At 33.3% G+C, this 23,778-nt stretch overlaps 1 protein-coding gene, 1 long non-coding RNA gene and 1 pseudogene across 2 annotated transcripts; 1 reads left to right on the top strand and 2 right to left on the bottom strand.

Annotated features, from left to right (window-relative positions):
* Positions 1-6,116: 6,116 nt before the first annotated feature.
* Positions 6,117-11,305, top strand: LOC110734156 (cyclic nucleotide-gated ion channel 2-like). Its single transcript, XM_021914202.1, has 8 exons — positions 6,117-6,371; positions 6,468-7,185; positions 9,202-9,417; positions 9,517-9,830; positions 9,946-10,057; positions 10,152-10,388; positions 10,490-10,576; positions 10,656-11,305. Exons 2-8 carry the CDS (start codon positions 6,478-6,480, stop codon positions 11,142-11,144), a joined length of 2,163 nt encoding a protein of 720 aa, XP_021769894.1. The 5' UTR covers positions 6,117-6,371; positions 6,468-6,477; the 3' UTR covers positions 11,145-11,305.
* A 2,130-nt stretch (positions 11,306-13,435) lies between these two features.
* On the bottom strand, positions 13,436-16,397 carry LOC110734148 (annotated as a pseudogene).
* A 5,896-nt stretch (positions 16,398-22,293) lies between these two features.
* On the bottom strand, positions 22,294-22,638 carry LOC110734139. Its single transcript, XR_002513772.1, has 3 exons — positions 22,598-22,638; positions 22,424-22,493; positions 22,294-22,317 (listed from the first exon to the last, which is right to left on the bottom strand). It is a non-coding gene; the product is annotated as an uncharacterized LOC110734139 (long non-coding RNA).
* Between the last annotated feature and the right edge of the window lie 1,140 nt (positions 22,639-23,778).

Genomic DNA, 23,778 nt, shown 5'->3' with positions numbered 1-23,778 from the left:
TGAAATCTGCCTTCATTTCTCTCTCTTCAATGGCTAAATTAAAATGAAACCAGATTTTCCATTTTCTCTCTCTTCAATGGCTGAATCTCTTGGTTTTATAGTACATAAATCGGTGTTTCAATGCAGAAAATAAGGAAAAAAAAATATTAAAAAGCATGTACTAATGACTGAAATGCGAGTTCCCAAGAAAATGCATGGGAAAGTGATAATTAATCTCAGCCATCCATAATCTCAAAATTGATGGTGTAAGATTGGTTCTTATTTTAAGAGGGTTCTCATCTAAGGGGTGGGTTCTCACATGATCCCTCCCCTATATATATATATATATATATATATATATATATATAAAAGCTAATTTGCTTGGCCAAGCTAATGTATTTTTTAGCTCCAATGGTCAGTCTAGTAGTTAGAGACTTTTGAAACTTACAAGCAAGTCCCTAGCTACAACCATTGGAATTGCTCTTAACCATTGGAGCAATAATTGCAGACTTGCTTTGTTGAGCTACACTTCCTGGAAAAAAAATTGAAGCAAATTATTGTTATTATTTTTTTAAAAAAAGTAATACAAATTAGATAAAATCAATTGGATAATTACTATGTGTCTATGTGTGGGTGACGGTTTTCCATGCAAATGTTGAAAAATTGGAGTAGAAGATATATGCTGCTTTGGGGTCATCATTAGAGATGGCAATGGATCTGGACCTGACCCGGATCCGTGGATCCAGATCCATTTTTCATGGATCTGGGTCTTCAAATTTTGGACCCGACGGATCCGGGTCGGATCTGGGCCTGCTGACAAAAAAGGATATGGGTCTGGGCCCTAGATTCGGATCCAGATCCGTGGACCCGTTTTTTTATTTTTCCTATTAAAAAAACTAAAATTGTTTGTTTCTTTATTAAAAATGTTGATAATGTTAGTAATGATAAAGATTAACTCTTTCAAGAGAGTGAGGGATAGCTCAATTGGTTAGAGCTCCCCTCCCAGTTCCAAGAGATCTTGGGATCGATTCTCATCACCCGCCCTTGTGGCTCTCTAAGCACCAAAAAAAAAAAAGATTAACTCTTTCAAGAGATGAATTTTGGATGCTCATATTATATACATCATCGTTGTTTTTTCACTAGCTCATTTGTAACATCGTATCTTTTTGTTGTTTTTAATTTTAATTCAAAATATAAGTGTATAAGTTGGTTAATTTGGGGTTGAACTTAATAACCAACAATGTAAGTTTGAAATAAATTTTTTGACTCGAAAATTACATTTTTTGCAAAAAATTAGGCAAAATATATTGGACCCGAATCCGGACCCGGATCTGTTGGACCCGACGGATCCGGATCTTCATTTTCTAAACCCGACAGATCCAGGTCGGATTTGGATCCTACATACAAAAACGGATCTGGATCCGAGTCCATCCGGACCCGGTCCAGATCCGACCCGTTGTCATCCCTAGTCATCACTATCTTTCTCAACATTTAATTTTTATTGATAAAATTAAAATCTTAGGGCTTGTTTGGCATCAGTTTTGGTTTTCAATTTTCTGTTTTTTTGAAAACCAAAAACCAAAAATAGGAATCAAGAAAAAGGTGTTTCCACTTTTCTGTTGTCAGTTTTCAAATTTATCATAATTTTAATAAGTTTATATAATTTTTGATTCATTATGGGACACATATCATATACTTTTAGAAAACAAAAAAAAAAAAAAAATCAAAAAACAGAAAACCACAGCAATGCCAAACAAACCCTTATTTATTTATCAATCAATATATATATTAAAACTCATGGCAAGACATGTTGTTTTGCCATGTGTCAACAATTTTGCCATTTGGCATATGATGTGTCGTCGTCAAATCATACCATAACATTAATTATCGAAAAACCTTATGCATTAACTTTCATGTATTAATGTTTAGTTTAATTGATAAACTCTTCATATGCATGACATTTTCTCTTGAATTGGACTGTAACTCCTTAATAATTACATAATAATAAAGTTTGTAAGAAATTAAATATTGCTCCATTTTTATTTTGTGCCATAGAGTGAAAGATTTTTGTGCATTATGGAATAGTATATATTTTGACATCAAATTTATAAAGATTTGATTTATCATATTTTTATGATTTTAATGCAAAAAAATTATTTTTATAATCAAACCAATTTTTTTTTTTTTTTGAATAGTTATAATCAAACCAACTCATACAAGCAACAAACTACTTAAGCTATCATATTAAATAAAAAAAAAAAAACCACCACTTAAGCTCTCAATGATAAACAAGCCAAAATATATATAGTTCGATTAAAGTAAAAATTTATAATGACCCGGGGCATCGCCTAGGCCAATAACTAGTTTATTTACTAAAACTTCAATGGTTGGCTAATTTATTTAATAGCTTGGCATTCCACATCATCTTCTTAAGCTGCAACTCTTCAAGCTATTTGTTGCTCCAATGGTTAAGCTAGTTGTAAATTATTTTATTTTAAAATTAATAATTTTTTTTATCTAATAAATATTTGCTAAGCAAATTAGCTCTACAAAGCTAATTTGCTTGCCAAAGCTAATCAACAAGATGTGCAACAATGGTGTAGCTACTAGCTTAAGATTTTTAATATATGCAAGCTAGTCCCTTTTTCAACCATTGGAGTTGCTCAGCATAAAAAGCTTATTTTCATTTTTTTTAAAAAAGAATTCTGTATGATATATTAGCAAAATTATTATATTATCCAAAATTTTTAACAGCCAACAAACATAAAAAGAAATAATTAAAAAAAACAAATGTTTGATATGACAAGTTATAAAGTGTTGTAGCCAACTAATGGAGAAGTTTGTAGCTTAAAACCATTGTAGTTTAAAAATCTGATGTGGCAAGGCCAGCTACAATATCTTATAATTTGCCATTGGAGATGCTCTTACTGTTTTTAAGAATTTAATAAAATTACAAGTTCCTTGAGCACTCTTAGAGTCTCACTCAGTCAAAAAATTGCCCAAAAAGAGAAATTCAAGGTAAAAATAAAAAAACATGCATCCTACTCATGGGCAAAAAAAATCAATGCCCATGAGGAAAATTAGAAAATTCTTAAACCCCATGATACTTTTAAAACGCTACAGTAATTAGTGGAGCCCACTAATTAAATTTAAAAATATTATTTTGACCAATTTAACATATCAATACTACTGTACTAAAGTAATCACCGGCATTATCCCTTAATACATGTGTCACATTCTTAGAAAAAATTTTCCCACCCAAAATTTGTTATTATTTTCTTTACATCTTTTTTATTATCTTCTTAAAAAAGTTTGTTAGTACTATTGAATATTGCTTTAAATTGATAATTATCTCTTAAATTCTTAAAAAAATATAAATAACTTCCTTTTATAATCTATGCTATATATTAAAAGGTGTTTATAAATTTGTATATGTGCCACGTGTACCCCTTTTTATACCCGTATTACGCCACATCATCATTCAATAACCTCTACCATTATGCCACATCATCATTCAATTATCCAAATTAAATTAAAAATGCATGCAAAGAGATTCGAACCTAAACTTCATTGAATAAAAACCACATGCATTGCCATCTTAGCTATAATTAAATTATAATCTATGTTTCCACATTTATGTATAAATACATATAGTACAAGTATAATAATGTAATATAAAACAAAAAAATCCAAAATGAGTTATTGTTGTCATTGTTTTCAAATTTACCACGTAATTCAAAATTATGAAGTCCGTCTTTTAAAGCGTCTAATATAAAAATGAAATCATTCAAAGTATCATCCGGGGCAAAGCCCGGGCCACACACTAATTAAAAAAAATAAAAGATTTGTTACTATGAAATTTTGAAAAGTATAAGTGTCGCATTAACAACAACAAAAAATTCCACCAACCCCCCTAAACAATAGCATGGTGATAAAAAGTTACAATAATTTATCAAAACAAAAATAAAAAAGAGTTTTAAGGTAGATATTAAATGAATTCAAATTTTAAAAAAAATAATTGTTATATAACTCATTCCATTTAGGGCCTATTCACTTCAGCTTAATTTCATTTCAGTTCATTTCAGTCCAACTCTAATTAGTTCAATTTAAACTAACTTTATTTTTATAATTTACTAGTCTTATTATTATGCAATCGTGCATAGCACGGGGCAAAAACTAGTTTAAAATAAAATAAAAATAAAAAATGTTCATAATTTATTGTTCTTTAAGTGGACACTCATTTTGTTGTATTTTTATACACTTTAAAAGACCAAAAACTGAGTAGAAAGAGAATGACACTTTATTTTTTGACCATGAGTGTGAGAGTGATCTTATACAACTTGGCAATTTGAAAATCCAAATTAATTCCACGTGTGGACGATTATCCAATTGACCTAATTAATAGACTCGATACATGTTAAACACAAGTCTAGGCCGCACCCGTAACCAAGAGAGAGAATTCATTTCACAAGTCCAAATAAGGGTTCAATCCCAAAATCATATGGGAATAGTAAGAGTAGCCCTCTAGCCTTATAAAGTGCTTAACTCTCTTTTATTTTTCTCAATATGGGGCACTTACATGTGTTATTTGGGAAATTTATACAACAAAACGTTATAAAAAAATATGAAGGTGGAGGTTTGTGCAGGATCATTCTTCTTATTAAAAAGGAAAAATTGCTCCCATTAATCTGAACTTTGCCTCATCCGCCGAAATTAATCCCAACTTCTTATTAAAAATTAATTTTCGTTGCACCCAAATGACTTGCAACCGGTAAAGCAGGTAAACCTTTGTGATTTTTTTTAGCACACGTGTCAATATGTAATTAGTTGAGAAAAATAAAGAAAATTAAAAAAATTAAAGTAAAGAAAATAAAAAAAAAATAAAGAAAAATGTAAAAAAAAAAAAGAACAACCCAGCAGCACCCACCACCGCACGAACACCACCGCCGTACATCAAACCACCACCACTGTTGGCCAAAAATGGCCGAAAATGGCCGATGTTGGGGCTGAATACCCTAAACCGGCCGATTTCGGCCGTTTGTGGCCGATTTCGTGGCTTGGTTAACCGATTTCGAGGGTGGGGAGGGGTTATCGGTGGCTAGGGAAGGGTTATCGGGGGTTGGGGATGGTTTTCGGGGCTGGGGAGGGGTAATCGGGGGGTGGGGAGGGGTTATCGGGGCCAGGGAGGGGTGTTATCGGGGCTGGGGAGGGGTTATCGGGGGTGGGGGAAGGGAAGGGGTGGCTGGGCAGCGGTTTCCGGTAGCGGGAGATGGGTCTTCGGGGAAGGGGCGGTTTTTCCGGCGGGGTAGGGGGTGGGGGCGTGGTGTTTTCCAGGATAGGGTGGGGGGCTGGGTATTTTTCCTTTTTTTTTTAACTTTTGTTTTTGGACTTATCACGTGTTGACACGTGTCTAGGTGACCTACTAAATCAGGTTAGATGACCTGTTGGGTGCAACGAAAATTAATACCCCAAAGTTGAGAGTGATAGATAATAAACTGAAGTTGGGATTATTTCGGCGGATGAGCAAAGTTCGGATTATGGAAGCAATTTTTCCTATTAAAAAAAGTGGTTCAATATTGCTTAACCTAAATCCAATCCAATAATAACGAGTTTAACGTTCAATACCTCTATAGTTACTCAATACAAATCTTGTGCAGAAACAATGTCATATGCCACATTATCTTTTTGTTTTCTTTCATGTGCTGGGTTAGAAAATAATATGGCTGCTATTGCTCTACATTTTACTATTTTAATAATGTTATTTTGTTGAGGTAGACAAATGCTCATTCGAATCAGATGCTCACATATTTAAACTCATCCCGATCAACAAAAAATGTCCCTTAAGAGGAGGTGTTAAGAGTAGGGAAATCCTCACCACTAAAAGCTTTATAAAATAGGATTTATTACTACAGCCTCACACAAAAACCAAAATTTTCAACTAGGCCTAGCACAGCTTGGTTAATTTTAACAATTTTAATCTTGTTGGTATTTTGTTTATATAACTGAGGTGGCGGGACCATGGTACATCGAAGAAACGTGGTTTTGCGTTGCAATTGGGGTTTGGGGACCACATGCATGATATGTTACATATAACTACATAAAGAGACTAATAGTAGGCGTAATAATTCTGTCAATAGTCGTACATTTTTCGTCAAATTCTATAAGATTAACATAATTACACAGCAATATTGGTCCCACTTTACGTTCCGTAAATCAGTTCCCTCTTTCGTCTATACTAACCTTACTTGCTTCCACCTTCACTACTCGACACCAACACTCATATCACTCCCTCCTTCCTCAATACACAACATCCAAACTCACACTACTATCTCTCTCTATTCATCTTTCATTGTTCCTCATTTCCATCCATGCCCTCCTCCCTCCTCGAATACGTATATCTTACTCGATTTTTTTTTTAATATATTATATGTAGACGAGATTTGATCTCAAGTCTTATTATTAATTAATTTGTTTTATGATACTGCAAGGTTTTGGCGGATGTTGGTGAAAAAACAAGGGCCGCCGCCTGCCCAAGAGGGTGCGGCAGCTGGAGAGGGAAGTAATAATGGTAATAGTAATAGTAATAGTAGTAGTAGTAATGAGGATGATACTAGTACTAGTGGAAGTTGGAGCAGTAACCCCGCAATTGAGTGCTATGCATGCACTCAAGTCGGGGTTCCCGTATTCCACTCCACTAGTTGTGATCGAGCTGGTCAACCTGAATGGGAGGCCTCTGCGGGGTCCTCCCTTTATCCAATTCGAACCCGAACTGAATTACGTTCTCGGTCCAAACAGGCCAAGGGAAAGCGTGGCTCCATCCAGAGATGGCCAACTGGCTTGTTTGGACCGATACTAGACCCAAGGAGCGAAAGAGTACGAAGGTGGAACCGTGTCATCTTACTCGCTCGGGCCGTGGCCTTAGCCATTGATCCTGTTTTCTTCTATGCTCTATCCATTGGGCGAGATGGATCATGTCTTTACATGGATGGGGTTCTAGCAGCGGTGGTTACTGTCATTCGCACGTGTGTGGATGTTATTCACCTGTGGCACGTGTGGCTCCAATTCCGGCTTGCGTACGTGTCAAGGGAATCACTCGTTGTTGGGTGTGGGAAACTCGTGTGGGATGCACGTGCCATTGCTTCACATTATGGACATTCATTGAAAGGCTTCTGGTTTGATCTTTATGTTATACTTCCAATTCCACAGGTATGATTTTGTGACTCGAATTTTTTAATTAAATGTCTATTTATTAATATTTAGGTATAACAAGCTAAGAATAAATAAAAGAATAAAAGATTCAATAATCATAGTTTGACTTCAAACTATACAAAGAATTAGGCTTTCTACCTTTAATGTATTTTATGTGCAGCTGACCACTCCATGTAGTTGCTGGTAAAAGAACAAAATAACCTAATAACAATGACAAGCAACCCAAAGTAACCCATGTAATATCCTTATAATATTGTCGATTACCCCTGTAACACTGATTGAGTAGCTCTGATAATATTAACGAAACAATCCCCATAATAGCTAACCGCAGTCACATAAAAATTTGTATATATTCTGCATTATTACTTCGAACATACCATTTTCAATAATTGAATTTCTGTGTGAATTATTGAAAATATACCTTTCTCGACTTGAAACTTTAAAAATTTGGTGGGGTCTAAAGTATATTTTCCTTGATTATTGTTAGTATGTCTTACTGTCTTATCTCATCCTATTATTCATTAACATAGATGTTACTTACAACTTTTATACTGTAATACTACCTCCCTCCGTTAACATTTACTTGCAACTTTAGGGTATTATTTGAGAGACATAAAATATTCCAAAATTGCAAGTAAATGTTAACGGAGGTAGTAAAATAATGAATAAATTTTATTAGGTAATAATCTCATATTACCATATCACACTGTCACTTTCATTTTACTCAACATTTTTTACTTTAGTGATCTTATTTATTCTTTTACATCCATCTAATTCTTCAAATACTTTTTCTTACTTTATCCAACTTCATCTTGTAATACACATATCCTTTTACCGTATTTTCATAAAACAAGAGTGTATATATATTAATTGAGTTGAACTTTCAAGAGTAGAGGAGTATCGATATCTCATATGTCTAACAAGTATAGATTAAGCAAAGCTACATAACTACGTGAAATATCTCATTCAGAACCTTCGAAAACACGTAATTCAACAAATATATAGAATAAGAAAAATGCATAGATTGTATATCATATTTGTTACCTTCACATTACCCTATGAAATGTTACGCAAAAGAAAATCATATTATATGAAATTTAATGCTAAAGGAAAATCACATTAAATCTAATGCAAAACAAAATCATACGAGTAAGAAATTTATGTGCACAATCAATGAATCCATTATTGATGTATATGAAGAGTAACGGACTGAAATAGTGAAAGGGGTGTAGTGTAAGGTTCTTTTGTTTCCTACCTAATATAATGGGTTGACAGTGACTTCAGATGACATGTATATGGCCCATTTGAACGGGTATCTTTGTTTAAAACAACCTTGAAAATCAGTTTTCAGCTTGTCTTACTGTTAAATTTACCATTGTATTACTTTGGTTAGACAAATTTCAGCAATTCAGATTACCATGTGAAACTTGGGAAATTGGTTCTACAGTTTCAGTAACCATGTGAAACTTAACGAAATTGGTTTTACTAGTAAAGATTAACGGTCTGTGTACATTAGGTCGCAGGTTCAAATCCCTCACCTTTTATTTGTAATTGATTGATACTGTATTGCCCTTGGGATTCATTCCCTAAAAACACAAGATCTTATCTGATATGATTATTTCTAAAATAAACTATTTTCAACTTAAAAAAATTGAACTGAACATAACATAAGGAATACTCTATGAATTTTTACATAATGATTAGAATGATTAGGGCTAAATTAGCCTCATAGGTAGCAAGTTCAAATCCCTCACATTTAACCTGTAATTGATTGATATTGTATTGCCATTATGACTCATTCCCTAAAATCACGAGATCTTATCTGATCTGGTATGATTATTTCTAAAATAAATTATTATCAACTTTAAAAAATGGAACTGAACATAGCATAAGGAATACCCTATAGAATTCTTACATAATGATCGAGTAGGGCTAAATTAGCATCATAGGAACTAATTAAGGATTTACTAATCAGCTTATAAAGATTATTTTTTTGTTTATGCTGATTTGCAGATTGTATTCTGGTCTATTGTGCCAATGTTACTAAGACAAGATCGAATACAGATTTTGATGACGATATTGCTGCTTATTTTTCTATTCCAATTTCTACCCAAAGTTCACCATAGCATTTACTTAATGAGGAAAATGCAAAAGGTCACTGGATATATCTTTGGAACCATTTGGTGGGGATTTGGACTTAATCTCATTGCCTATTTCATTGCTTCTCATGTAAGTCGTCTTCTAAATAGACTAATTTCTACATAAACTTAAGAACTTTTACTGATTAATCAATTTGTCTCGACTATAATCAATTTGTGTGGTGTGAAGGTTGTAGGAGGATGTTGGTATGTTCTTGCAATACAGCGCGTTGCATCTTGTCTGTCACAGCAATGTAACAGACATGGGAACTGTAACATGTCTTTGTCGTGCTCAAAGGGAATTTGTTACCAGTTTTTTCAGCGACCAAGTACAATAGAAAGATGCAATGCTAACTCCACTGTGAACAACATGATGTCCTTTTGTTTGGATGATAACGGACCTTTCAGCTATGGAATTTACAGCTCTGCTATTCCTGTCATATCTAGTAACGCTGTTATTATTAAGATCCTTTACCCCATATCATGGGGTTTATTCCAGTTGAGGTATGCATTAGCTCAAAAAATCATTAACTCAATAGTACTTATGTCACAAAATAACTACTATTTGATATAGTAAATGATATTTAGAGTGTTGAAGATTTGTATTGTATTGTTTCAGTACTTTTGGCAACAATTTAACTCCAACAAGCCAATGGGCCGAAGTATTATTTTGTATGTGTCTTGTGCTTGGTGGCTTAATGCTTTTCACCTTATTGATTGGAAACATTCAGGTAACTTATAGCTAATGTTTCTTCAATCAAGTTGCAAAACTCTGTTTTTATTTTTTATTTTTTCCTACTTACCAAGTATGTGACATTCCAAAAGGTATTCTTGCATACTGTAATGGCAAAGAAGAGAAAAATGCAATTAAGGTGTCGAGATATGGAATGGTGGATGAGGCGAAGACAGCTACCATCTCGTTTAAGGCGTAGAGTTAGTCATTTTGAACGTCAGAGTTGGCTGACTACAGGAGGAGTTGATGAAATGGAGTTGATCAAAGACCTACCTGAGGGGCTCCGGCGTGATATCAAGCGTTATCTTTGCCTTGACCTCATAAAAAAGGTGATATACTCATTTAAAATCCAACTACTTGCAAAGTTTATATGATCATTTGTGTTTCAAATGATAATTTTATCTTCTTTGGTTATAACATTATCTTGCAGGTTCCACTATTTCATTGTTTGGATGATCTTATCCTTGACAATATCTGTGACAGAGTCAAACCATTAATATACTGTCAAGAGGAAAAGGTATATATTTCTTCCGTTCTTTTAATATTGCAACGTTTGCACTTCTAATGACACTGTAAGCACACCCTTTTTTAACTAGATCATGACGGAAGGAGATCCAGTTCAGAGGATGGTGTTCATCGTTCGTGGAAAAATAAAAAGCAACCAAAACCTAAGCAAAGGCCTAGTTGCAACAGACACGCTGCAACCAGGAGCGTTCCTTGGTGATGAGCTCTTATCTTGGAGCCTTCGAAGACCATTTTTACATCGACTACCAGCTTCCTCAGCAACATTTATTTGTCTTGAATCGACTGAAGCTTTTGGACTTGATGCATATGACCTACGTTACATCACCGAGCACTTCCGTTATAAGTTTGCCAATGATAGCCTAAGACGGACCTTAAGGTACCATTCTTCTAACTGGAGAACTTGGGCAGCAGTAAACATACAGTTTGCTTGGCGGCGTTATATGAAGAGAACAAGAGGTTCAGGGACTCATGTAGTCTCTCATAGTGGAGATACTGAGAAAAGACTCCTTCAGTTTGCTGCTATGTTTATGTCTATTAGACCACATGATCATCTCGACTAGAACCCATTTTGTTTTCATTGTTTCGTCTTTAAGGAGAAACTAATAAAGCTTAATTAAGCTACCTCTATATAAACTTTTTATTTTTATTTTTTTTAATTATTTTTGTACGTTTTGTTGTTTTTTCACTGCTATTGATACGGGTATAGGCTTTGAAAAATTAAGATCAACCATTGTTTTCAATAAGATATATTAAGTGTTAAATTTTCACAATATTAATCACCTAAGATCCTATTTAGCTATACTTGTATAAATTATATACTTACTTTCATGAATTACTAGTGGAGAGTGGAGACACCCAATATAATGTTTGTCAGACAACTAACTCTTGTAGAAAATGTTATTTCATTTTTGTTTTACAAGGGTTGAAACAAATCATATACTTTCTCCGTTTTTTTTTATTATTGTACCATACGGGTTGGTACAAATATTTTGTTAGTGGAAAAGAGTAGGAGAGAGAAAGGTAAAAATACTAAATTGCCCATGTGACGTATTGATAAGCTAAAAAGTAAGTGTGAAATTCTTATACTATCTCCGTTAACTTTTATTTGCAACTTTGGAATATTTTATGTCTCACAAAAAATACCCCAAAGTTGCAAATAAAAGTTAACGGAGGTAGTGTAAAAAAAAAAGTAAGTGTGAAAAAGTAAGAGTACGCTGGATATTTGTAGTGTGAACACAGATAATTTTTTTTTTCCTAAAGGGGAAATGATACAATATTTGTGAAATTTCTTAAAAAGGCAAGTAGTGCAATATTACAAGAACGGGAGAAGTATTACATATTACTTATAAGGCAAATTTAATGTATTGCAGCTTCTCCCGCAATTGAACATGTTGTCTATCAGCTTTGTGCATGTTGCAATGTTGCAAAATCGAACCAAGTTTTTGAATCTGCTGAATCAACCACAAGTAATTTATATCTCCTTGACCATCACCTTGAAGAAGAGTATGTTACTAGATTATACAAGTCGGTAAACACAATAATGGGTTTAGTGTTAGAATTTTAAGCCTGATGTAAACACAATAATGAGTTTAGTGTTAGAATTTGTATTTGATTCAAATCATTCCTTATTGTCAGGGGTGTCAAAAACGGGAAAATACAAGTTACTCATCCTGAGTAACAACAAATGTAATTCAAGGGGCACAGATGTAATTTCGTGCTTTTAAGTTGGGGGTAAAAACGTCCACAACATATTTCATAGCAATGGATGAGTTCCTTCCATCCTCAACAACACCCTCCTTCTTCCTCCATTCTCCCACAACAGTACCCTTCTTCTTCTCCACCGTTCTTCCTCCTATCCCCCGCAAGAGTAACACCTCCGCCGGAACAAGATGCTAGCCCTAAGGGGTTGATATGGCCCTAAATAAAACTATTTGTTCCTAGGGTTTCGTTTTGTTCCGAAGCGGTGTTTAGGGCTTGAAGCCATTGTTATCGAGGAAGGAAGAAGAAAAGGGAGACAACGGGGAAGAAGATCAGAGATCGTGGGTTGGTGGTGAAGCGCAAACTGGTGGTGGTGGTGAAGCCCTGAAGCGCACTCAACGTTCTCAAGAAGACGAAGGTTTTTTTTAAAACACAAAAAAATTAATAATAAAAAAAATTTGTGTAAAATTACAATATATGCCACTTGAGTAACAAATTTATTAGTTACTCAGGATGAGTAACTGGAGCTTGCTCGTCAAAAACTAAATAACTCCTATATATATACAACTCATGCATACATAGAATACTAATCTCATAAAGTAAAATTATGTATGTATACCTATTTACATAAGTGATGTGTTACTTAGCCATCATCAAGCTTAGAATACCGACCTTATGAAAATAAGTTATGTAACATATAAATTAAAGCTACCTTCATGTATTCCTTAGCCATCATCAAGCTTACCAACCATAGCTCGTTATTGTTCATATATTCCTTAAATTGCTTATTATACGGAGTATTATATATAGCTCATCATCATGTTCCTTTTATTTGCTATAATCCCTTGCCTCTTATCTTATACATAATTTGTTCTTTCTATGAATAAATTAACAAACATGCATAATCATCTTTGATTTAAAATCATCAAAACATTTATTTTTCCCAGATAGCCTACTCTTACACAAAGACAAGTTTTAAAAAGACAAAATAAAAGGTATGAAAATTATATCACAATAATAGCATATAAATCCTTAATATCATTACACAACTTACCTTGATTCTATCTTAAAATATTATCATAAATGAAAATTATATTACAATAATATATTTTCGAATATTTAGAATCCGAAAACAATTTAAAATCATGGTAGCTATATTTTATTTTGATAATCAGAGAGCCACAAGGCAAGTGATTAGTATCAATCTCAGAATTTTTTGAAATCGGGAGGCCAGGGGAGCTCTAACCACTTAAAATATCCCTCATTCTCATCTTAGCTAATAAGTAATCGGAATACTACGAAGAACGATAGTTTCAACAGTAGTGCCAGGACCAAACGCAACTAGAACACCCCATTCAGATCCTTCCCCTGTAGTTGCTTTGCCCTCTTTCAATGACCTCTTCCTCATCTCATCCATTATGAATACTACACTTGCACCCCACATATTCCCAAACTCGCTTAGTATGTGCCTACTAGTATTCAGTTTGCTCGTCTCGAGTTTGAGTTCGGCTTCTATCTGGTCCAAGATAGCTGGTCCTCCAGGGTGAGCGACCCAAAAAATGGAATTCCAATCACTGATCCCCAAATGCTCAAAACATTCGATTAATGAAATTTCGATGTTATTAGCTATTATTTTGGGGACATCCGGACTTAGTTGAACGATCATCCCCACCTCACTAAGGCGTGCTTGAATAGCATCTTCAGAATCCGGCAATGTAGTCTGCCCGGTCGAAACAAGCTGAAAGATGGGCCGCTCAGTAGGCTCATCAGGGTCAGCACCCACAATCATTGCCCCGGCGCCATCTCCGAAAATGGCAAGTGGTACTAAGTGGGCTTCACTCGGGGCATGAAAACAAATGGTAGTACTCTCTGAGCAAACTACCAATACACGTGCACCAGGGTTGTTCTCAGCAATGTCCTTAGCTATACGAAGGACCGTACCACCTCCATTACAACCGCCTTGGCGTAGTATAAATCGCTTTACCGAAGGGTGGAGGCCGAGAAGCTTGACAAGCCGGAGATCGGCCCCGGGTAGATCAACATCCGAGTTAGTACCAAAGATAAGATGGGTGATCATGGACTTGGGTTGCCCCCATTCTTTTAAGGCCTTCTCAGCTGCCTCTTTACCAAGTTTAGGAACTTCTTTAGCTTATATAGCTTGACGAGTTTTAAGGGAAGAAACATTATTGTCACCTAAATGTGGATTTTCTTTCAACATCTCTTCAGTTATGGACAAGTGACGTTTCCTGATCATTGATTTTTCACCTGCATATATATGTGCAATTTAGGATCAGTGCAATTTAGGATCAGTGCAATATAAGATCAGGGCAATGTACGACCTTAAAAAGTTTACGAACTTATAAATAAGGTGGCGTACAATAAATATCGTGCATTAAAGGTAAAAATGTACTTAAATAATACTCGTAATAAAAAATTTACTTATGTGATAGTAGTATTTTTGGTTTATTGGAAAGTTGAAGGTGAGTTTAAAACTAATTAATGTAACAATATAGTATAACTAACGCCTCGTTCACTTAATTTTATTTTTGCTGAATTGAAATTATTTTTACTGAACTGAAATTATTTTTGTTGAACTTTAATTATTTTTATTGAATGAACTAAAATTAATTTTACTGAACTAAAATTAATTTTACTGAACTAAAATTAATTTTGCTGAACTAAAATTATTTTAACTGATTTTTTATTATATTTATTTTTTATAAATACTGAATTTTACTGAACTAAACTTATTTTTAGTAAACTGAAATTAATTTTACTAAACTGAACTTATTTTTACTGAACTGAATTTATTTTTACTGAACTGAATTTATTTTTACTGAAATGAATTTATTTTTACTGAACTGAACTTATTTTTAAAGTGAACTGAACAAGACTTAATTATAATCAAGATTCCACATGACTAAAATATTCCTAAAGTATAATAAATAACTTTTCATCATTGGTGGATTTTGATCAAAAAATTAGGGGGGCCAATGTTTGATCCTCCAATACTCCAACTTTTTACTTAAAAGTAACAATGCTTAATCAATTTATGTATATGCTACAACTTTTTATACAAGTATGTAATTATTAGACATCAAATTAATTATAACCAACAACTCTATAAAACTTAGGGGGGTCGGGCCCCTCCCCGCCACAACTAAGATCCGCCATTGCCCATTGCTTGACACAATCAATGCAATTTGTAAAAAAAGTAAATGTTATGTTTGTAAGAGAATAGAAGAAAAAATACTACCTCCGTTTTTGAAAGTTTGACTTACTTAGGCTCTATTCACTTCACCTTAAAATAATAATATTTAGTAAAAATAATTTCAGTTTTGTATAAATAAGTTTAATTCAGCAAAAGTAATTCCAGTTCAGTAAAAATCAGTAACTTTACAGAAGAAATATAATAGAGAATCAGCAAAATTAATTTTAGTTCAGCAAAATAATTTCAATTCAGTAAAAATAATTTAAGTTCAGCATAAATAATTTTAGTTCAGTAAAAATAATTTCAGTTCCGCAGAAATAAAATAAAGTATACGGGCCTTACTATTCATTTGGTCAAAATAAAATAACTTTGACCATATATTATGATTTATACAATAGAAATAATGAGGTATCTTATTAGATTTCCCTTATTACGGAGTATAAAATTTTTAAATACCAACTTTTTATAATTTTCACTTATATATAGCCGAAGATATTATGGTCAAAGATGTTCATTAGAGACCATACAAATGTAAAGTGAGTTGAACTTTTAAGAATAGAGGGATTAATAATAATAATAATAATAATAATAATAATAATAATAATAATAATAATAATAATAATAATAATAATAATAATAAAGAAAAAAGGCATACATATGCGCTTGAAATTGGCCTTAAGATCTGTCAAATGCTCACTCTTTGTTGAACGGAAGTAGTAATATGGATAATTAGATTGATACATTACATTTAGAGGGTTAGCGGTGCCAATGGTAAAGATCGTGGCAGGATGGCCACCCAGGGCATTAGCTCTTTGGAACGCTCGAGTTTCATGAAAGGATGCCATTTTAAGGTGGAATAGGGTTACGTTGATTGTGAAAGGGCTTTGTTAAGTAATGTATATGTGTTTTACCTTAGCTTTATTGTTTGTATATGTTCCTTGACTGAAGCATACTTATATATACACCAAAGCTAATTATTGCATTGAATGTTTTTATAGTATATAATGCTAGGCAAGATTCATGTTAAATGTACTTATGAAAGTTTTGTTTCTATTCACGTGATTAATGTGATTTTATGTCGGACAAAAAAAATGGGATTTGTTTTGTAGATCCCTATTCCCTACACTAAGGCCCTGTTTGATTCACCTTAAAAAAATAATATTAAGTAAAAATAATTTCAGTTCAGTAAAAATAAGTTCAGCTCAGTAAAATTAATTTCAGTTCAGTAAAAATAATTTCAGTTGAGTAAAAATAAGTTCAGTTTAGTAAAATTCAGTTTTCTTAAAAAAGAATTATAATAGAAAATCAGTAAAAATAATTTCAGTTCAGTAAAAATAATTTAAATTCAGTAAAAATAATTTCAGTTCAGTAAAAATAAGTTCAGTTCTGTAAAAATAATTTCAGTTCAGCAAAATTAAGGTGAATCAAACAGGGCCTAAATGGATATAATGCACCAATAATACACCGTGTGACAGTGATATTTACTTACCATTTTTGGCTGTTTTGTGGCTACCTTGAACAAAATCTTAGGTTGTACGCATGTTGGAGTGAAATCTATGTACAGTAGTTTCTTTCATATAACACACATTCTTCAAAAAAAAGTTGGGCGTATGTTAATTTATTGTAAGATGAGTTAAATTTATTTTAAAGAGAATGTATTGGGTACGACAAGCTGCACCAAATAATTCGTGCGTCGAGTATATATGATATGCAGTATTTGATCAGGATATGTATTATTTGATAGAGGATATGTACAACTTGTTGGAGGATATATGTTATTTAATAGAGAATGCGTACAATTTTTTTTAAGGATATGTACTTCCTCTGTGTTTTTAATAAGTACTATCTCCGTTCAGTGGCGGATCCAGGATTTTATGGGTGCTGGGTCACCGACCGTATACTATATTATTATTTTAAGGTATACTATAATTGACCGCATATAAATCAGTAATTAATGCATAAATATTCTAAAACTAATAAAACCAAGTCACTCTAAAAATATTAAATATCTTGTGAGAGAGGAGGAGGAGGAGAAGGATTTGTGACGGATAATGACAAATCACTAATAAAGTACCAAAAATATTTAAAACGATGAACTTTAACAAATTACCTAGTGACAACTAAGAAGGTAGGATTTGAGAAATGAAGTTAACGAATAAAAATTAATTTCAATAAATTACCAGGTGTGAACTAAGAATACGTGTTCACCACTATAACATTGTGTAGTAATTTGTAAATTATGCATTGTCAAACCATTAAATATCAACGGAGGGAGTATATTATCTTTTGGCGGGTTTTGAACCTGGGTCCTCTAGAAATAAATGTAAGACCTCAACCACTAGACTAATAAGCACATATGTTAATTAGCTGTAATATTTAATATTTTTAACTTCTTTATTTTTGTGCTAGGTCACCTGACCCACCATGCACAAGGTTGGGTCCGCCACTGCCTTCGTTACAAGTTATGTGCAACGATTTGACATAAAGCAGAGAAAGAAAATGTCTAATCGATGTACATAACCTGTAACGGAGGTAATATTACACTTACCAAATTCGGCCGTGTTTTAATATGTGTTACGCTTTAATTTTTGGCAAAAAACTATATTAAAATATTATATCTCTCTTTTCTGATGGTTACCACTCAAACCCACTACTATTTTTTTTATTATATCTTTCCTCTCACATTCATTAATTTTTAATAAACTATTAACCCCATTATATTTCTTTTACAATTTTTTAATACTCCAAATACCCCACTTACCTCTTATTTTATATAAGTCAATTAAATTGCCTAAAACTATGTGTCGGTCATATTGTAACACTTAAAAAAATATGTAGGGAGTATTTTTTGTTATAGGATATGCAGTTATTGATAGAGGATCTGTACAATTTATTTTTGTAGAGGATACTACACTTTGTTAGAAGATATCATCATATAGCCAATAGAGAATATCGTCCAGCCTAAACATCATAGACACAATTATAAATGATATCATATAACCAATAGAGGATATCGTCCAGTCTATAGATGATATCTTAGACACAATTATAAGTCAATAGAGGATATCATCAAGCCAATAAAGGATATCATAGATATAATTATAAATGATATTATATAGCCAATAGAGGATATCATAAACACAATTATAAATGATATCATGTAGCCAATAAAGGATATCATCCAGCTCATAAAACATACTCAAATTATAAACACAACAGAGGAATATGTATATATATATATATATATATATATATATATATATATATATATATATATATATATATAGACACAATACATGATATCATCCAGCATTTAGATGATCTCATCTAGACAATAAATCAATAAAATTATACATATTTTATACTTAGTAATCTTTATTTTTAAAGTAAACCAATACAATAATTGTTTTCCTATCATTGAAGGTCAACAATGGCGAGAACACCATTGAAGGTCCTGTACTAAGCTTATGGGTATAAGCTAACATGCTCGTTTCTCAACCAAAATTCATCCATTTGTTATCGAAATGCTCACAATTTAACATACAATCACATAGGACAATAAATTTCAACAATTATACATCACACAAGAAAGACCCAAGTCGATTTTTTTGGCATTTTTCGAAATATTTGAGAATCTCAAGCAATTATCAAGCCAATTCATGCATAAATCATGGAAAAATATAATCAACAATCAACATGTTTCTCACCTTCGACGATACCACCGCCAATAACAACTCCGTCGATGGGAGTGATCATTGGTATAAAGCAAAACCCCGCCGGATTGATGCAATAGTTTGTGTATTTTAAAAGTATTTAAAGTTACTACTCTATATACTACAAGAGTCATTATTTTTTTAATACTACATCCGTCCCATTATTACGTGTCTGTATTCCATTTTGGATGTCCCAAAATGTTATGCCTACTATAGAATCTTTAAAATTTTAGAATACATTTTTGGCAAGTATACCCTCATCCCCCAATTTAAATGACCCAATTATCCTATTTTTTGCTGAGTTGGATTTATAAAGTGGTGGACAAATATTTGGGACCATGTGCCTTGCTTTAATATTCCGAGCCAAACTTTTGACCATTATTACTCTCTCAACAGAATTGAGCTCATTATGCTCGCAATTGTCCCCTCTACAAAAGCCCTTATTAATTTCGAGTTTCCTTGAGTTTTTGAGGGAAGATCTGGAATGCTTTGTTCACTGTTCATTTTATCTCTTATCTCAAATTTTCAGATCTGGGTTTTTTACAACTTGATTTGTTGATTTTTTCTGTTATTGAGCAAAAATAAACCCCAAATCAACGGAGATTTGTGTCCCATGTTCCTAAACAGATTGAAGGTAATGTTGGTGGTGGGAATGGTGCAGATCTTGGTGATGGCTATGCCACTAACTATTGTGACTATGTTCCCCTCACAACTAGAAAAACATTTATTTGCAGCGGTTAATTAATTTGCTGCGTTTTTCGGATGGTTACAAATGCCAGGGCGGCGACATCCGCTGCAAATCAATGCATTTATTTGCGGCGGATTTCTACTTAACCCCCGCAAATAAATAAATTCTACTAATAAAATAATAACTTTTTTGCTGCGCTTTATGTGTAACACGCGTTGCTAATTAATAGTATTTTTTTTAAAAAAAACCATTATTTTGGTAATAAATAATTAATAAATTAAAATTTCGACATCACCTCCTCTGTTTTTACGTGTAATATACCCATGAAGGACCTGTATTCATGAACTTTATGAAAAAAATACTTTAATTGGCTCAAAATTAGATTACCACAATATGCATGATAAAATATATGTCGTAAGTCATTAAAGTAATTTTAATAACAATAATAATAATACTTCACTTATATACTTCACTTATGCAAAAATAATGGCGTTTGGACAACAATTGACTCACATAGGTTCAAAAGTGGTTATATATGAATGAAAGAGTCAATTTTAAGATATATTTTTATTTGTACTCACTTCATCAGAAATTAGTGTCACATTGTTCCTAGTCCCTCCTATACCTCTTTGCTATGGACCAAGTGAGTCAGCCGCAGCAGCCATTCAAGGTTTATACGCAAAGGCACAAATTAGCACACAAATCAGCAGTACAGGACACGTACAGAGCACAAGCAGAGCAGCCATATGACAACAACAACAAGACAAAAAATGACCACTAAGAATTGTGGGAGGAGGTATGAAATTCTGTGCAATCCACATAGGCTGTAGAAGACAAACGGATGATTGTATTAGGGTACTGAATGGGAGGAATGCTTGATATAAAAAAAGGAGAGAGTATAGTATGGAAAGGTTATACCGTTTTTGATGTTATTCTAGAATTATCAGTATAAATAGATTAGTGCAAGATTAAATCTTTATTAGCTATCTCTTCTTAGTATAAGCTGTAGCTTGTAATTTCCATCTCCATATTAATCAAAGATCAAGCCTTTCTCTTATATCCTTGTGTGTGTTACTGTTTCATTGCTTGAGTTGAGTGGTGAGTCTATACCACTCTTCCTAGTCCCTCCTATACCTCTCAGAAGGATATAGAAAGACCCTTATTTTTGGTAGAGGGAGGAAGAGGAGGGGGGATGCTTTTATGTGATTTACAATACCATTAATAACCACATCGAAACTGCAAGGGAGCAAGAGATGTGCTAATCAGAAATCAGGCATCAATGATAACATTTGTAGGTTCCAGCATTAAAAGATCAAGGGGAGCCCTGCATGGATTTCTCCCCAATTTCAAATGAGCACAACAGATAGTGCATAAACTTAATACTCCAAACCTCATGTTTTATTTCAAATACATTAACCACTCCCCAACACACAGATTGCTATCACTACAAGAAAAAGGGTAATTAGCGACGGCCAAAGTAGTCGCAAATCTGTCGCAAAAATGGATTTGCGACGGATTTGCAACTAGTTTGGTTCGTTGCCAAAGGCCTCGTCGCAAATCCATTTTTGCGACTAATTTTTGAACAGTCGCAAATTTAGCGACAGATTTGCAACGCCTTTGCAACTACAATTTAGCGACTAAATTTCAAATTTTAGCAACTAAATTATTGTTCGTCGTAATATATTTGCGACGGATTAGAAACTACACCGATCAATGTTTTAAGACTACTTTTGCGACGGATTAGCGACTGCAAGACCAAATTTTTGCGACTACGAGACTAAACTTTTGCGACTACGGAGACTAGTTTTATTGTGATGGATTATAAAAGACTAATTTCTTCCATATACCCACATGCTCATGAATATGCAGCTATACGGGTAGTATAAAAAGGAATCAATCTAACAAGGACAGGAACACAGTAAGCCCTCAACATGTACTTTGCAGTGAAGACACATGTTTTAAGTTATATAAGGGGTCAAGGATCTTAAGGAAACCATCTGTCACAACAATGCTATAATAACCACATTTTATTTATACATATGAAGACTGAACCCACCAAAGAACAACCTTCACAAAAGGCACTTTACAATAGTATGGTGTGATCTGGAAAGAAAATTAATTCAAATATCATCATGGCTAGCCAATTAAAGCAGTTGTAATATATTTGTACACGGGTTTACATCATAGCCATGATGTCACATCAACAACTAAAGTTAGTGCAGTGTATGAAGTTAATGTTTGTCAAATCCAATGACAGTATATAAACCATTGTAGCCAGAATATATATACACAAAAGTTGATAAGAATGAAAGGTCAAACTCATACCTCATCAATATCATTTGCTTCACCATATTTGGAGAGTATGTCATACATGTATCTCATTGTGTAAAAGCCACACTGGTACCACCTCTTTGTTGAGCACACTAAGTAAAATTCAAAAAAAAAAAAAACAGATTAAGGTGTAAAATTGTTTTAAGGGTACCAAAATAGATTCCATACGATATCATCTAAAACATACACTTTACTTACCTTCACAAGTTTCCATAGAGGTTCTTTTCTATTCACACTGTTTCCATTTAGCTTAAACCTCGTGAAAAAACTATTCATTTAAATAACAAAGTTAGAATTATAAGTGTATTACTTGTTTTGTATGTCATACATATAATGTATATATAGAAACAAGAAACAATAAAATAGACTTACAAGCTCACAATAGTCTTCATTTTAACATTTCTCCTTGTCGTTGTTAGACGAGCAGAGTCAAATTGATAAATAGTGCAAGTAGGTACACAAATTACCAAAAGCATCCAATGTTCCCTACGCCAAAAGGTAAGAATGTTAAATTCATCACATGTATGTATACTTAAGTGGTACACAATATGGAACTTTGTTCCTACGTACTTACTCTTGAAAAATAGGTGTCATAATGAACTTTGCCCCATTTTCAACTGATTTGCTTACTGCTTTGAAGACATAGTCATGAATTTCATGCAAGCTCTTACGGATTTTGGTTTCACAAGTTTGCTCTGGACACAACCACCCAACCGCATAAGCTTTGTCTTTTGATTTCAAATCTTGTTAAGTAACCTGGATATACAAAATCAACTTAATGTTATGATAATAGGTTGGTGTATATAAACGTAAAATTTGTAATCACAATGACACAATGGCTTGCTTATTACCTCATGCATACTTGAATAATTGATATGTTCAACTTCGCTCCTCTTAAGAACTGAGAGGCATCCTCCTTGTTTACCCATGCAATCCCATCTTTTTTAAAATGGAATACAGTGTGATCTAATATTACAGCAATGGGTTCCCCATCTGGCAAGGGGGTCAAAAAATGAGGGTTTGGACCAAATCAACTCTAAACTCGGACAATAGATAAATGTTAGATCCATTTGTGGACAGTGTCATTTTATGGCTATATAATTTTGATCCAATTATTATTTTGTTGAATAGGTCTTGAAATAAGCTTTCCAATCATATATCATAAGCCCAATTCCTAGATATAACAAAAACGGTATGAGCAAAACACTAAACTCGGCCCAAAATCGATACCCTTCCACTAAAACGGCCATATCTTAAAATATACAAAGTATTTTGACCTTATTCTAAATGTGTTGGAAAGTAGACTTGATAAACTTTCTAATGATACATTATATGCCTTATTTCAAGTTACAGATCAAAAGTTATGATGATTTTTGAAGAGTTTTTCGTGTCAAATTTCACCGTGTCACGGTGCCATTTTTGAAGATTTTTTCGTGTAAAATTTCACCGTGGCACGGTACATGTTGTCATGACACGGTATTTTTCACTGTGTCACGTTGATTTTTCCGTGGAATTTCCGCGTTTTCCCATACCGTGACACGGTGTACTGTACC

The sequence above is a fragment of the Chenopodium quinoa genome, unplaced genomic scaffold, assembly GCF_001683475.1.
Source record: "Chenopodium quinoa cultivar QQ74 unplaced genomic scaffold, ASM168347v1, whole genome shotgun sequence".
In the NCBI taxonomy this organism is placed as follows: domain Eukaryota; kingdom Viridiplantae; phylum Streptophyta; class Magnoliopsida; order Caryophyllales; family Amaranthaceae; genus Chenopodium; species Chenopodium quinoa.
The sequence above is the reverse complement of the archived record's forward strand: the minus strand, read 5'-3'. Positions and strand labels throughout refer to the sequence as shown.

What these genes read in the sequence shown, in the direction of transcription:
- LOC110734156 (XM_021914202.1), top strand. Translation starts at nt 6,478, where the DNA reads ATGTTGGTGAAAAAACAAGGGCCGCCGCCTGCCCAAGAGGGTGCGGCA. An exon ending in CCTATTTCATTGCTTCTCAT is followed by an intron (nt 9,418 to 9,516) that starts GTAAGTCGTCTT and finishes TGTGGTGTGAAG; the next exon opens with GTTGTAGGAGGATGTTGGTA. An exon ending in TGGGGTTTATTCCAGTTGAG is followed by an intron (nt 9,831 to 9,945) that starts GTATGCATTAGC and finishes GTATTGTTTCAG; the next exon opens with TACTTTTGGCAACAATTTAA.